Genomic DNA, 16,033 nt, shown 5'->3' on the forward strand with positions numbered 1-16,033 from the left:
TTAGAAGAATATGTTGTTGATGTGGGGGAAGCTGTGGATTTTGTGGGGCTGGCTGTGGTTGTCGGAGATGCGACTGTGGTTGTCTTTGTGGACGTGGTTGTTGCGGTTGCATCTGTGGTTGTTGTAGCTGCAGCTGTTGTTGTCGTAGCAGCTATGGTTGTTGTGGGGGAAGCTGTGAGTGTTGTGGGGGTAGCTATAGTTGTTGTACGAACAGCTGTGGATGTTGTCGGGGCGGCTGTAGTCGTAGCAGACTGTGTGGTTGATGTGGGGGAAACTTTGGCTGTTGTGGGGCTGGCTGTGGTTGTCGGAGCTGCGGCTGTGGTTGTCGTTGGGGACGTGGTTGTTGCGGGAGCATCTGTGGTTGTGGGTATGTCTTTGGTTGTTGTAGCTGCAGCTGTTGTTGTCGTAGCAGCTACGGTTGTTGTGGGGGAAGCTGTGGGTGTTTTGGCGGAAGCTGTGGGTGTTTTGGCGGCAGCTGTGGTTGTGGCGGTAGCTAAAGTTGTTGTATGAACAGCTGTGGATGTTGTGGGGATGGCTGTTGTCGTAGCAGAATATGTGGTTGATGTGGCGGAAGCTGTGGATGTTGTGGGGCTGGCTGTGGTTGTCGGAGCTGCGACTGTGGTTGTCTTTGTGGACGTGGTTGTTGCGGGAGCATCTGTGGTTGTGGGGATGTCTTTGGTTGTTGTAGCTGCAGCTGTTGATGTCGTAGCAGCTACAGTTGTTGTGGGGGAAGCTGTGGGTGATGTGGGGGTAGCTATAGTTGTTGTCCGAACAGCTGTGGATGTTGTGGGGACGGCTGTTGTCGTAGCAGAATCTGTGGTTGATGTGGGGGAAACTTTGGATGTTGTGGGGCTGGCTGTGGTTGTCGCAGCTGCGGATGTGGTTGTCGTTGTGGACGTGGTTGTTGCGGGAGCATCTGTGGTTGTGGGGATTTCTTTGGTTGTTGTAGCTGCAGCTGTTGTTGTCTTAGCAGCTACGGTTGTTATGGGGGAAGCTGTGGGTGTTGTGGCGGTAGCTGTGGTTGAGGCGGTAGCTAAAGTTGTTGTATGAACAGCTGTGGATGTCGTGGGGATGGCTGTTGTCGTAGCAGAATATGTGGTTGATGTGGGGGAAGCTGTGGATGTTGTGGGGCTGGCTGTGGTTGTCGGACCTGCGACTGTGGTTGTCGTTGTGAACTTGGTTGTTGCGGGAGCATCTGTGGTTGTGGGGATGTCTTTGGTTGTTGTAGCTGCAGCTGTTGTTGTCGTAGCAGCTACGGTTGTTGTGGGGGAAGCTGTGGGTGTTGTGGGGGTAGCTATAGTTGTTGTACGAACAGCTGTGAATGTTGTGGGGACGGCTGTGGTTGTGGGGGTAGCTATAATTGTTGTATGAACAGCTGTGGATGTTGTGGGGATGGCTGTGGTTGTCGGAGCAGCGGCTGTGGTTGTCGTTGTGGACGTTGTAGTTGCGGGAGCATCTGTGGTTGTGGGGATGTGTTTGGTTGTTGTAGATGCAGCTGTTGTCGTAGCAGCTACGGTTGTTGTGGGGGAAGCTGTGGTTGTTGTGGTAACAGCTGTTGTTGTTAGGACTGCTGTTGTTGTTGTAGCCACAGTTTTAGTTGTCGTAGCAGAAGCAGCTGTGGTTGTTGTTGGAGCAGCTGTGGTTTTTGTGGCAACGACTGTGGTTGTTAGTTCTTGGCATGGTTTTGAGTGTTGTTGCCCCTGCTGTTGTTGATGTTTCGGCTCATGTGGATCTGGGTGCAGCTGTGGTTTGTGAGGGTGCAGCTCTTCTTCTTGTGTCTGCAGTGTGGTTTTTGTGGGAGCACCTGTAGTCGCTTTTGGTGCTGCTGTGGTTGTTTTTGGAGAAACGGTTGTTTTTGTAACCACAGCTGTAGATGTTGTAGCAGCAGCAACTGTGGTTGTTGTGGAAGTTGTGAGTACAGCTGTGGCTGTTGTGGGAGAAGCTGTTGTGGTTCTGGGAGCTGATGTAGTTGTTGTCAACATTTTTGTGATTGTTGTGGGTGCATCTGTGGTTGTTGTATCCGCAGCTGTTGTTGAAGTAGCAGCAACTGTGGTTGTTGTGGGGAAAGCTGTGGTTGTTGAAGAGGATAGTGTTGTGGTTTTTGGAATTGCTGAAGTTGTTGTTGGAAAATATGTGGTTGTTGTGGGTTCATCTGTGGTTGTTGTCGGTTCATCTGTGGTTGTTGTGGGGCCAACTTTGGTTGTTGGTTGTGTGGCTGTGGTTGTCGGAGCTACGGCTGTGGTTGTCGTTGATGCCGATGTGGTTGTTTCGATTGCAGCTGTGATTGTTGTAGCCACTGCTGTACTTTTCGTAGCAACAGCTGTAGATGGCATTGGTGTGGCTGTGGTTGTTGTTGGATCATTTGTTGTTTGGGGAGCAGCTGTGGTTGTTGTTGTAATGGCTGTGGTTGTTGTAGCAGCAGCCGTTGTTGTCGTAGCAGCAGCGGTGGTTGTTGTGTGGGAAGATGTGGTAATTGTGGGAGCAGCTGTCATTGTGTTGGTAGTCGTAGTAGCAGTCGTGTTATTCTGGAGTTCTGTATAAAAAGAAATTGATTACGACCATTAAAATGCTCTACAAAATCTGAAAAACGCGCTGAACTAAATTTGTTTGGCAACCCAATACCAAAGTCCCGGGACAACTACTCTACCCCCCATAATGTGTTTGAATTGTATTATGTGTTGTGTTTAGATGAATCCTTACCAGCTTTGATACTGCCAATAATAACATCTAAGAAGACTGAGAACGTGTCGATGAAAATCTTGAGGGAGAACTCTACAAGTGTAACGTTAGGGACCACAGGCTGGCTTGTGAAGATCAAGATAGCTGTCACACCCACAGAACCAGACCTAAATATCAAAGAACAGAATTGATGTGAAATGCAATAAAAGTTATTACTGTTGTTAGTAGTAGTATTAATAATATTAGTATTGTTAAAGAATGGTTTACATGTGACTAATAATCTTTGTCTACCTGCAAATAAGTACGTTGTAGAAATGTGGACCAAAAAGAAAACTGAACATACCAGAAACTGATGATGTTGCATCTGAGGAAGATATCAGGATATATTCTTTTGAATCCTTGATTCAACTGTAGAAAAATATCAGTGCACACAATAAGCATTAAACGGACAAGAAAAATAGTAAATACAACTCACAAACAAGTTTTGTTATATAGGTCCATTTAAATATTCATGCTTATGTCAATTATCAACATTTACCTCAGTTGTCAGATTTGAAGCCAAATTCAGGTACTCATTGGACTGTGGACTTTTGTAGGCTTCCAAAAATGTACGATTCAGCCGGAAATGCAGAATAAGTACACCTTCATTTGCTGTTGGAGGGTCAGTGGAATCACTGGTTGGGGCAACAGTAGTTGTTGGAGCAACATGTGTTGTTGTTGTAAGTGCAGCTGTTGTTGTCGTAGCAGCTACGGTTGTTGTGGGGGAAGCTGTGGGTGTTGTGGCGGCAGCTGTGGTTGTGGGGGTAGCTATAGTTGTTGTACGAACAGCTGTGGATGTTGTGGGGACGGCTGTTGTCGTAGCAGAATCTGTGGTTGATGTGGGGGAAACTTTAAATGTTGTGGGGCTTGCAGTGGTTGTCGCAGCTGCGGCTGTGGTTGTCGTTGTGGACGTGGTTGTTGCGGGAGCATCTGTGGTTGTGGGGATGTCTTTGGTTGTTGTAGCTGCAGCTGTTGTTGTCGTAGCAGCTATGGTTGTTGTGGGGGAAGCTGTGAGTGTTGTGGGGGTAGCTATAGTTGTTGTACGAACAGCTGTGGATGTTGTCGGGGCGGCTGTTGTCGTAGCAGACTGTGTGGTTGATGTGGGGGAAACTTTGGATGTTGTGGGGCTGGCTGTGGTTGTCGGAGCTGCGGCTGTGGTTGTCGTTGGGGACGTGGTTGTTGCGGGAGCATCTGTGGTTGTGGGTATGTCTTTGGTTGTTGTAGCTGCAGCTGTTGTTGTCGTAGCAGCTACGGTTGTTGTGGGGGAAGCTGTGGGTGTTTTGGCGGAAGCTGTGGGTGTTTTGGCGGCAGCTGTGGTTGTGGCGGTAGCTAAAGTTGTTGTATGAACAGCTGTGGACGTTTTGGGGATGGCTGTTGTCGTAGCAGAATATTTTGTTGATGTGGGGGAAGCTGTGGATGTTGTGGGGCTGGCTGTGGTTGTCGGAGCTGCGACTGTGGTTGTCTTTGTGGACATGGTTGTTGCGGGAGCATCTGTGGTTGTGGGGATGTCTTTGGTTGTTGTAGCTGCAGCTGTTGATGTCGTAGCAGCTACGGTTGTTGTGGGGGAAGCTGTGGGTGTTGTGGGGGTAGCTATAGTTGTTGTATGAACAGCTGTGGATGTTGTGGGGATGGCTGTTGTCGTAGCAGATTCTGTTGTTGATGTAGGGGAAGCTTTGGATGTTGTGGGGCTGGCTGTGGTTGTCGGAGCTTCTGCTTTGGTTGTCGTTGTGGACGTGGTTGTTGCGGGAGCATCTGTGGTTGTGGGGATGTCTTTGGTTGTTGCAGCTGTTGTTGTCGTAGCAGCTACGGTTGTTGTGGGGGAAGCTGTGGGTGTTGTGGGGGTAGCTATAGTTGTAGTACGAACAGCTGTGGATGTTGTGGGGACGGCTGTTGTCGTAGCAGAATCTGTGGTTGATGTGGGGGAAACTTTGAATGTTGTGGGCATGGCTGTGGTTGTCGGAGCTGCGGCTGTGGTTCTCGTTGTGGACGTGGTTGTTGCAGGAGCATCTGTGGTTGTGGGGATGTCTTTGGTTGTTGTAGCATCATTTTTAGTTGTCGTATCAGCCTCAACTGTTCTTGTTGTTTGAGAAGCTGTTGATTTTCTGGGGACGACTTTGGTTGTTTGTTGTTGGCAGGGTTTTGGGTGTTGTTGCCTCTGCTGTTTTTTATGTTGTTGCAGATGATGTTGCTGTTCGTGCCGCTGTGGTTTTTGTAGCCACAACTCATTTTGTTGTGTCTGCTGCATGGTTGTTGTGGGAACAGCTGTGGTTGTATTTGGAGCATCTGAGGTTGTTATGGACTTATGTGTGGTTGATGATGCTGACTCAGTTGCCACGATTGCTGTTGCCGTAAGTACTGTTGATGGAATGTAAATTATTATTGGTATTTATTTTGTTGTTTCACGTTTCATCATGTCAAGCACATTTAAGGGGACATTTGAAGTGTCATTCCTATATCTGAGAGACATACGAATGATCAGTAAGCAAATCATGTTTTTACACATATTTAACCCCTATTTTTGGCACTAAACTACTTCCTTACATATTTTCATAATTTACATTTACTGGCACCGGTCTGCCTTCAGGCAAGTCTTATGAGGCTTGTTGGCATCCTAGAGCAATACAACTGACGTACGTGTTCATGAGAGACTCACCTTTACATCGAGGGGTCAACAGTTTGTATGCCTGTCACGTTCTGACCCTAGTTCTTGTGTTATTTCTTTGTTTTAGTTGGTCAGGACGTGAGTTGGGTGGGTTATCTATGTCTTGTGTTTCTATGTTGGGTTTCTTGTTTGGCCTGATATGGTTCTTAATCAGAGGCAGGGGTTAGTCATTGTCTCTGATTGGGAACCATATTTAGGTAGCCTGTTTTCTGTTGTGTTTTGTGGGTGGTTGTCTTCCGTGTCTGTATGTTCTACACAGAACTGTTTCGGTTTTCGTTCGTTACTTTATTGTTTTGTATTTCAGTGTTCAGTTTTTGTTCTATTAAAACTCATCATGAACACCTACCACGCTGCGCATTGGTTCTCCGATCCTTGTTACTCTTCATCCTCAGAGGAGGAAGAGGAAAGCCGTTACAAGGCCAAACCATTTGGACACTACAGAGTATTTTTGTTTTTGAATGTATCATTGTCTTTAGCTCTGCCACTTTTCACCGCAGGTGCGGAATGCGGTCGATTGAGAAGCAGCCCATCCAAAAATACATCTCTAGCTGAAACAGACTGATTTGTACAGGGATTTATTTTATTATGCGCGTTACATTTCTGGAAATTGACCCAAGAGGGTTTTAATATGTATCTGAGCTATTGCCATTCAAGCAGGTAGAAAAACAGCTGGTATGACGAGTTTTTAATAATTTCTGCCTGCTGTATTTCTTACATTTGGCATTACATAAACATTTGTTGTGTGGTTATTGGACTGTGTTATGCAGTAATGATTGGTCAAATTTGATTTTGCTAAACATTTTCCAATTTCAGGATCAGGAACTGAAAAATTATGTCTTCCATTTTGAAGAGGTGGTAACCTACTCCAGAGGCCTTTCAGAGGCATTTGGGGCTCAGACCAAGGGGTAAACAAAGGTCCGGGCAAAATTGTGCAGTTCGCGATTCATTTTTTTTGAATGAATCTTTCTACTGATTCAAGAGTCATAATTTTTCTCCCAAGTTACTCCTTCCTTGTATATATTTGTTTGACCTGCTGGCACAATGAATCCTACACCAGGATTAATTTGCGCTCTTCCGGCTCACCGGCTGCTGAGATTTGTTCCAATTACCAACTGTCTATCATACCTTCATGCAGGAAAATACATAATGCTGCAGGCAGCATAGAGAAGACAAATACATGTTCAGAACTGATCATTGAAAGTATGCTGCAGGAATGAGTGCAATGAATTTATTATTTCATGTTATCGATGGACATTGCTTTGTAGAACTAAAACACACAACAACAAAAAACTAACTCAAACTCGAGAGTGAATCATTTGGGGAGTTGCTGCAGTTTGTGAACGATATTGTGTTAGGCAGAACAACCACAGCTGCTCCTGTAAGCAGACTGGTTGGCTTCTAATCCACAAATTGGCATATGGTCAGACCATACTGTATCAAATCACAACATGTCTATTCCAAGCAATTATGTTTATGCCTATCAGTCAAAAATGAGTCTCAGTCACAAATGACAGCACCAATAAGCCCCCTATGAAGAAAGACAAGGGGAAAATCTCTCCTCGCCTCCTTATCTAAAACCTATTGGATGAGAAGGTCCGCAGAGGTCCCTCCCCTGGGACCTTCTCATCCAATGTCATTGGAGATGGAGGTGAGAAGAGAGGATGCAAGGAATCAAGGAAATGCAATTGAGATTCTCCCACGTTTAAACATTTGGATGCGTTCGGGTCTTGTGTCCCAGGCAATAACTTGGATCTGCCCGCAAAGGGTATAGAAAAGGGAATCTCTATCAATCCTACTTGTTTTAGTTCTGTGTTAAATGGCATGAATATAATATTGTAATATAACCATGTTCTCTATATATAACCGATTTGATGTGTGATGTGCTGAACCAGAAAGTCACATTTCTTAATAAATAACTTTTACCACTTGTTTAAAGGTATGTAGCCAAGGTGGTGAAATTATGATTCAATGCAATAATTGCATGCACACGTGTGCCCCATGCCACAGGCAAGTTTGGTTGGTCCGTATCTAGTGTGGGTGGGAACATTATCACTGTTTCTACTTGCTTCTTCTCCACTGCAATGTATTTCTGGATTCTTGGACTGGAAATATTTCGTGCACACGTTAGCTGGTTAGACAGCCACCCGCGCATTGTTGAAACGCTCTGCTAATTATTGGCTAGTAGTAGCCGATAACAACGAGGCAAACATAATTAGCATGTCTATTTTATTTGAGATGAACTAAGAAGAGGACTTCTGTCAACTGTCTTGCATGCCATGTATAGCTAGCTAGATGTAGCTAGCTTGATTGCTTGAGGCAAGGCAGAAGCAGAGGCACTTTTCATCATAAATCACAAATACTGTTGAGAAAAATGACATCACTACTTTGTGTGCTATTAAAAAACCTGAGCCAGCTAGATGTCATCGATAACCGATCGGGTTTGAATAACTTAAACATGTGTTTTACGGTTGTGACGGACTTCACACCAAAGTGAGCGAGTGACTCAAGCGCGAGCTGTTGCGAATGTTTAACATGCCAGTATTCAAGCAACCTAAAGCCAGAAGGTAGCTAGCTAACTATTTCCAAGTACAGGCATTCATTTGACCAAACATATAAGGAATCTAGCAAGGCAGCTGGATATCTAGCCTACAATACTATCCAGTTCCAACCTGCCTGGCTGCCCACCCAACCAGCTAGCAATGTGAAACTAGCTAGCTACATCTTTCTAGTACAGAAGTGACAATCTTGAAGTCAACGTTGTATATTAGTAGTGCTGTAGCAAAGGATGAATTATCCAGCCAGTTAAGACTGCATGAATATGTTTTAAACCTAAAACTGTAGCATCATACTGTTAATTAAAAAAAATATGGTACGGTTTTCCCAGCATTCTGAAGCAATCTATACCTTTTGTGGGCATTGCTAAGGGTAACAATGGACCAAATGTCATTGATGATACAAGCTTGTCTTCCTCCATGGTGAACAAGAGCCTTGTGGAATAATGCTCTGGGCATTACTGAATCAAATGAATGAAATTAGTAGGAAGATGTGTTCTTTTGACTGAAAGACCTATAAAAACAGAGTCAGTGAAAAGAAACTAACTTCCAATCAATGCTTTTACAACCATATTTCATGTAACTCTATGTAGTTTTACATGCTTTGAGACATTACCAAAATTGTTTTAATTCCACAAAAATGACCGAAATGACAGGCTATGCAAATACTGACATCCAAAGGTAAATAAAAACGGCCTTGTCTTCAATGCAACCAATACTAAAATAAAGAGATGTACAACTTGTATGTCTCCCTACCTTTAGGCTCCTTTCCCTTTTTGCCCATGTGATCCAGAATAAAGTCTGGCATAGAAACACAGCGTCACACACTGCCTTCGCTTATTTTGAATCTGCTCCCCAAAAACGGATACATGACATTTTATAAACTTGAGTGGGCAGGCAGTCAAAGAAGCTGAACCAGCTAGGCTAACTTGGAGAACAAACACTACACTTTAACACATCCTTGAAATGGTTTGTTTTACATCTTACCTTAGAAATTGGTCCTTTCAAAGTATACATGGTATAATTCCATGATAGGCAATGCATTCTATTTCACTACTATCATGTACACTGATGATTAGTCAGCTGGCTACAGTGGTTAACGCTTCAGTGGACGCATGTGCAACAATGATGGGGCTTGAGCCAGGAGCCATTGCCATTTAGCATTAACCATGCTACTTGCTATTCATCCCAGTTCATGTGCACCCTCTGCTGTTTGAGTCTTTGGTAATGCAGTCATTTGATGTGTGCTCCCAGTGGCACACAATATATAGTTTTTTTTTGTGCCACTGATTATCAGATCATCTTTGGCATGACTAGGGTTGGAAAATTATGTCACTTCCCAAAAATGTCCAAGTTTTCCAGAATTCTTGGTCGGAGAATTCCAAATTTCCTGGATATTCCCTCCTAATTCCGGGAATCTTCCAACCGGGATATCTGTCAAACCTTGGAATTTGGTTTATATTACCAGAATTTTCAATCCTAGGTTTGACTATGTGGAGCGGACACATTTTAGCTCAGTTTTTTATCTCTGTGCTGAAGCCGCAGTAGCCAGGTCTTGGACTCATCAACCCTAAATCAACCCATCCATTGTCAACTAACTCCTACGCCCATTTTTTAAAGAGTAAATGCAGCTGTTTTTATCTCACTACCAAAATCATGTCTGGGTAACAATTAAGTATCTTACTGTGATTGTTTTAAATTAAAATGGGCAAAAAGAGAAATAGCTTTTTAGCAAAGAGCAATTTCTCAAGCAACATTTTTGCCAGGACTGTCATGGAGTGGTTTGAGTGGGGTGGGAAAACTGAAAATTAGCTGTTTTTGGAGAGGTTTGGAAAAATTGGTATTGTTCCATTATCTAATTTACCACATGGTGACATCACCATGGATTGCCAAACTACATCCCACCGGAACATTCTCAAATTTCAAGTGACTTTTCAAACCGCTCCTACACCAAAAAGGCGTTGTCGTAGTTTTCACAGTTTCACAGTATTGTTCCAAACTCATAGTGTGGAAATATAAATAAAACACAGAAGAATCACGTTGTGGACTGCACTGGGATTTTAACAATTTCAAAATCTCCATATAATTGTTTTACACATCGTTTAAGACATATTCTCATATGAACCTCGGGAACTCGGTAATCACACAGAAGTTTAATGCACCACTCTTGAAACTATGGAGCTAAACCCCAACGTTTTCGAGCATGTTCTGCTCTCATTTCTTACCTGTTAGACATAGCAGTGTAGTGCTCATCTTGATTTTGGCCATATTTCCACCACCTAAGAGAGAAGGATGATATCAGGTTTTCTACTGCACACATAACTGTTTCAACTATTTTGATATTCTGCCTCATACAATATATGTACATTTTGGCATGTACATTTGTTTACACACTTACCCAAAGGGTTCAGATCCCAGGTGAAGACAATTTCAATAACAATTACTGTATAAATTAATATGCACAATGTACTCATTATGTAAAATATGTTGGTTTAAAATACTGTTAAAAAGGCTATGTTAAAAAGGCTATGTGGCTTGTATGCATTGAGGCCTAGAGATGCTAAACATGTTGATGTTAATTTAAGGTCGATTACCATGAGACCGGCAACATTTTGCATGACAATAACCATCTGACAAAATGTCATGACCGCCACAGCCCTAGCTCTGCCTGGGGCCTCCAAATCACTAAGTCTGCCCCTATCACTTCTAATCTAAATAACTTCCTCGCCCTTCAAAGGACAATCAAAACATGTATCAAGATTCAAGGTGATGGAAGTTGTTGTTTCTTTCATATATAATTTGCTATCAGACATACAGTGCCTTCAGAAAGTGTTCACACATCTTGACTTTTTCCCAAAAGTATTGTGTTACAGCCTGAATTAAACTATTTGTCACATTGTTATTTTGTTCACTGGCTTAGACACTGCCCCATAATGTAAAAGTGGAATTACGTTATTTTAGAAATGTTTACACATTGATAAAAATTGAAAAGCTGAAATGTCTTGAGTCAACAAGGGTTCAACCTCTTTGTTATGGCAAGCCTAAATAAGTTCAGGAGTAAACTTTTGCTTATCAAGTTGCATGGACTTACTCTGTGTGCAATAATAGGGTTTACATGTACCCCATACACACTTATATGTAGTCAAGCAGTGAATTTCAAACAGATGCAACCACAATGACCAGGAAGGTTTTTCAATGACCAGGAAGGTTTTTCAATGCCTCACATAATTAAAGTATTTATTTAACCAATTATGAATGTGTAATTCAATGCATTTCTATGGGCTAATTTGGCTATGGCAAATCCAAATACTTAAAAAATGTATCTTTACACCGAGTCACTAAAAAGATGCAGGCGCCCTTTCTAACTCAATTGCCGGAGAGGAAGGAAACTGCTCAAGGAGTTCACCATGAGGCCAACTTTAAAACAGTTTTTATGGCTGTGATAGGCGAAAACTGAGGACTGATCAACAACATTATAGTTCTCCACAATACTAACCTAAATGACTAGAGTGACTAAATGACTATATTCACTTTTCAGCAGAACAATTACCAAAAACACAAGGCGAAATATACACTGGCGTTGCTTACTAAGACTACATTGAATGTTCCTGATTGGCCTAGTTACAGTTTTGGCTTAAATCGTCTTGAAACTCTATGGTAAAACTTATGTAAATAGATAAATATTGTACATTCCATTTGTACAGATTTTCCCAGAAAGACTCACATCTGTAGTTGCTACCAAATATGATTGTAATATGTATTGACTCAGGGGTGTGAATACTTATGTCAATGAGATATTTTTGTATTTCCTTGTTAGTAAATCAGCAAACATGTTTTCATTTTGTCCTTATGGGATATTGTGTGTAGATGGGTGTAACACAACGAAATGTGGAATAAGTTATGACTACTTTCTAGAGGCACTGTGTAATGAAATAATCCTATTATGTCTCATGTCCTTTCTTGAACTGACTTGATAACCTTCTTGATTGAATTGGCAGATATAAATCAATGATGTTTGGGGCCACATATCTACTTGGTGGCAAGATCATTTCATGTGATGTTATTGGATTGGTGAAATATCACTCACTGATTTTGAGAGGCATTTCAATGTTTGAGTCTTCATCAATAGTGTGCAATTTCAAATGAAATTCTGTCAAATACCTATTTTGATGACATGTTGATATTAAGAATTGTTATTATTTCTCACTCATTTGTTTTTATGGATTTTAAATGTGCAACTGCTATTTTTGAAGTTCAGATATGAGTGTATGAAGTTTGCACATAAAATAAAGTAACGCTATAAAACCAAAATCATTTGAAAATACTTGGTACAGTGGTTATTTTTTTTAAAGTTGTGGCGTACTGCAGCACAGCTTGCGGGGTGCTGCAGAATTCCATGGCACGTTAGTGTCAGCCATTGTTGCCAGAATGACGCAATTTACCACAATCTGCCACCTTCTACCACACACAGTCTTGGCATAAGCTCAAAACTTTTAAAGGAAGAACAACTGCAGCATTCTAACACTAAATGCAGTATCTCCATGCCAGATTCCACTCACCTGAAGTTCTTGAAATAAATCAATTAAGTCCACTTGAAGTTGTACCCTGAAAGGGTCACAGGGTTATGGTCAACCAGGTATACAAGTTGAAAACGTCTTCTCTCTCTATCACCTCACAATCAGTAATGCCAGTGCGACAGGAGGATACAGGTATGCTCAATGTGATTCTCAGACCGTATGTAAAGCCTTAATGTGGCAACTGATGATTAGCGGGTTGTGTGGCGTCTTGTGTTGTTAGGCCCTCTTTATAGGTGACAACCTTCCTAAACATTCCTCAGCCCCGGCAAATCCATCTACCCTACCACACTGTGGAAAGACATCATCAATACCATCCGCCTATCTGTTGTTTTTGTTCATTGTCTGATTGCAAAAGAGGTATCCAAATTATTTTCCATACCGGTTATTCCACAAGTCACAGATAATTGCACATAGGACTGGCATTACAGATATGTATCTGTCATCCACAGATATCTTGGAGGAAGAAAAGGTAAGGGCGTGGATCAGAAAACCCCTGTTTATTAATTTAGCTACTTACCTTTTCTATTGTTGTTGCATTGTTCAGAGGTGAACCTGCAAGTGAGTATGTCCTTGCACCGTGTACTCCATGTTGTCGATCATGTGCACTGTGCCTTTGTAGTATTAAGACCCCCTTGACTTTTCCCACATTTTGTTAGGTTACAGCCTAATCTACACACAATAGACCATAATGACAAAGCAAAAACAGGTTTGTATAAAGGTTTGCTAATTCAAAAATAGAAAAAAAAAGAAAATAACCTTCATTTACAAAGGTATTCAGTCCCTTGATTCAGTACTTTGTTGAAGCACATTTAGCAGCAACTACAACTTTGAGTCTTCTTGGGTATGACGCTTCAAGCTTGGCACACCTGTAATTGGGGAGTTTCTCCCATTCTTCTCTGCAGATCCTTGCAAGCTCTGTCAGGTTGGATGGAGAGTGTTGCTGCACAGCTATTTTCAGGTCTCTCCAGAGATGTAAGATCTGGTTCAAGTCCGGGCTCTGGCTAGGCCACTCAAAGACATTCAGAGACTTTTACCGAAGCCGGTCCTGCATTGTCTTGGCTGTGTGCTTAGGGCCATTGAACCTTAACCCCAGTCTGAGGTCCTATGCGCTCTGGATCAGGTTTTCATCCAGGATCTTTCTGTACTTTGCTCCGTTCATCTTTTCCTCGATCCTGACTAGTCTCCCAGTCCCTGCCGCTGGAAAACACCACAACAGCATGATGCTGCCACCACCATGCTTCACTGTAGGGATGGTGCCAGGTTTCCTCCAGACGTGACACTTGGCATTCAAGCCAAAGAGTTGAATCTTGGTTTCATCAGACCAGAGAATCTTGTTTCTCATGGTCTAAAAGTCTTTAGTTGCCTTTTGGCAAATTCCAAGTGGGATGTCATATGCTTTTTGCTTGGGAGTGGCTTCCATCTGGCCACTTTACCATAAAGGATTGCTTGGTTGAGTGCTGCGTAGATGATTGTCCTTCTGGAAGGTTCTGGAAAACACCACAACAGCATGATGCTGCCACCACCATGCTTCACTGTAGGGATGGTGCCAGGTTTCCTCCAGACGTGACACTTGGCATTCAAGCCAAAGAGTTGAATCTTGGTTTCATCAGACCAGAGAATCTTGTTTCTCATGGTCTAAAAGTCTTTAGTTGCCTTTTGGCAAATTCCAAGTGGGATGTCATATGCTTTTTGCTGGGGAGTGGCTTCCATCTGGCCACTTTACCATAAAGGATTGATTGGTTGAGTGCTGCGTAGATGATTGTCCTTCTGGAAGGTTCTCCCAAACCTACAGAGGAATGATAGAGCTCTGTCAGAGTGACCATTGCACTGCTGCCTCCGCTATTTCACAACACTCCTCGTCTGAGGAGGAGAAGTTTGAAGGATCGGAGGACCAAAATGCAGCGTGGTAAGTGTTCATATTGATATTTATTAACACAGAGAACACTTAACGAAACTATACAAAACAATAAACGAACAACGAACGTGAAGCTATATAAGAACTGTGCTGACACAAGCAACTAACATAGACAATCACCCACAACCCACAATGACAAAACAGGCTACCTAAATATGGTTCCCAATCAGAGACAACGACTAACACCTGCCTCTGATTGAGAACCATATCAGGCCAAACACAGAAACAGACAAACTAGACATACAACATAGAATGCCCACTCAGATCACACCCTGACCAAACAAAACATATAAACATACAAAGCAAACTATGGTCAGGGTGTGACAGTTAACTTGTGGAAACCCCACGAGGCACATGATGTTTCTGGACCACGGACAGTTACTGAGTCAGAGCAAAGAACAGCAGTGCTGCCTCCGCTATTTCAGTGCCATCAGTTGGACACTGTGCCTAGCATCTCAATGAGCACATTGACACTCATCAAAATACGCAATATATTTTTCAAAGAAATTATAGAAGCATTGGTCCTCTTAAATGTTTTTTTAAAGGTTGCACCTCAAAAAATGTAATGGCCTATCCAGTGTTCTGCTGTGCCCATAACAAGGGTTATTGTCTAATAAAATGCAAGGACCCACATTGAAATAGTGCAGCACCCTGATTACATGTGATGTATAGGCTATAATTCAATCACAATTTGAATTTTGACCACTAACAATCTGCAGAAATGGGAGGGAAAAGTGAGATCCGAATCCAATACAGACACAATGCGGCCAAAGTGCCTGCTATTAAAATACCATCTGTAATTAAGCAGTAATGCCCGAGGGGGTGTGGTGTATGGCCAATATACCACGGCTAAGGGCTGTTCTTATGCACGATGAGAGCGATCCTCGGAGCGGCCGTCTGTGTGACCAGAGCCACAGGAGAAATCCTTTCAATGGACAGTCTCCCTCCCATACATCAGAGGGGCTCCATTCTTTCATCAAGATCCTGAAGAACACCTGATGATGCTAGAGCAAGGATAGAACAAAAGCATGCAGGCACACAGTAGGTCTCCAGAAGGAGTTTTGCAATCCTTCAAACCCCTCTCCCAAAGAGAGAATCAAGCCCCAGTCATATGCCAAACCCAGTCCTAAACCGAATGTCCCCTTTTGAAGGTTCCCATCCCCATGTAATTACATTGTTTGAGTACCACTTTATGACATGCAGTCTAAAGTTGCATGATAAGGAGGAAAATGATCATTCGGGACCAAAGGCTGGGCTGGTCTCACCAAACCAGATTAACCCTGCTCGTTTTGATTGAATGAATTGACTTTCAATCAAAACTAAAGATGATTTAGTTTCATTACATGTCTTCAAATATCTGTGAACTACTGTATGGTTAAAGATTGGCTTATCATTATGAAATATTTTTTTGTTACTTGTAAACTACTTCTAAATCAATATATCAGCGCAATTCGGTGGGAGTAGTCACTGAGCAGACCTTAAAATAAAGTTTTACCTTTAATTCCCTGAATTAATAGAATTATATGTATTTTACTGAATTTACAATATTTTAGCAACCTTGACGTAAGACAATTTTGTTTGTGAAGCTAAAAGCATAATATTTAAAGGG

The 16,033-nt window shown here is 42.5% G+C and overlaps 1 protein-coding gene across 1 annotated transcript in view; it reads right to left on the bottom strand.

Moving 5' to 3' along the window:
- LOC129856122 (GATA zinc finger domain-containing protein 14-like) overlaps window positions 1-16,033 on the bottom strand; it is a 42,867-nt gene continuing 26,834 nt past the window's right edge. The window contains exons 2-5 of the mRNA XM_055924227.1: window positions 3,586-4,725; window positions 1,805-2,047; window positions 1,151-1,570; window positions 1-916 (exon numbers count right to left, since the gene is read on the bottom strand). Of these exons, the coding sequence (XP_055780202.1) occupies window positions 1-916; window positions 1,151-1,570; window positions 1,805-2,047; window positions 3,586-4,725 (2,719 nt within the window). The remainder of the gene's footprint in view (window positions 917-1,150; window positions 1,571-1,804; window positions 2,048-3,585; window positions 4,726-16,033) is intronic.

The sequence above is a fragment of the Salvelinus fontinalis genome, chromosome 5, assembly GCF_029448725.1.
Source record: "Salvelinus fontinalis isolate EN_2023a chromosome 5, ASM2944872v1, whole genome shotgun sequence".
Classification (NCBI taxonomy): Eukaryota; Metazoa; Chordata; class Actinopteri; order Salmoniformes; family Salmonidae; genus Salvelinus; species Salvelinus fontinalis.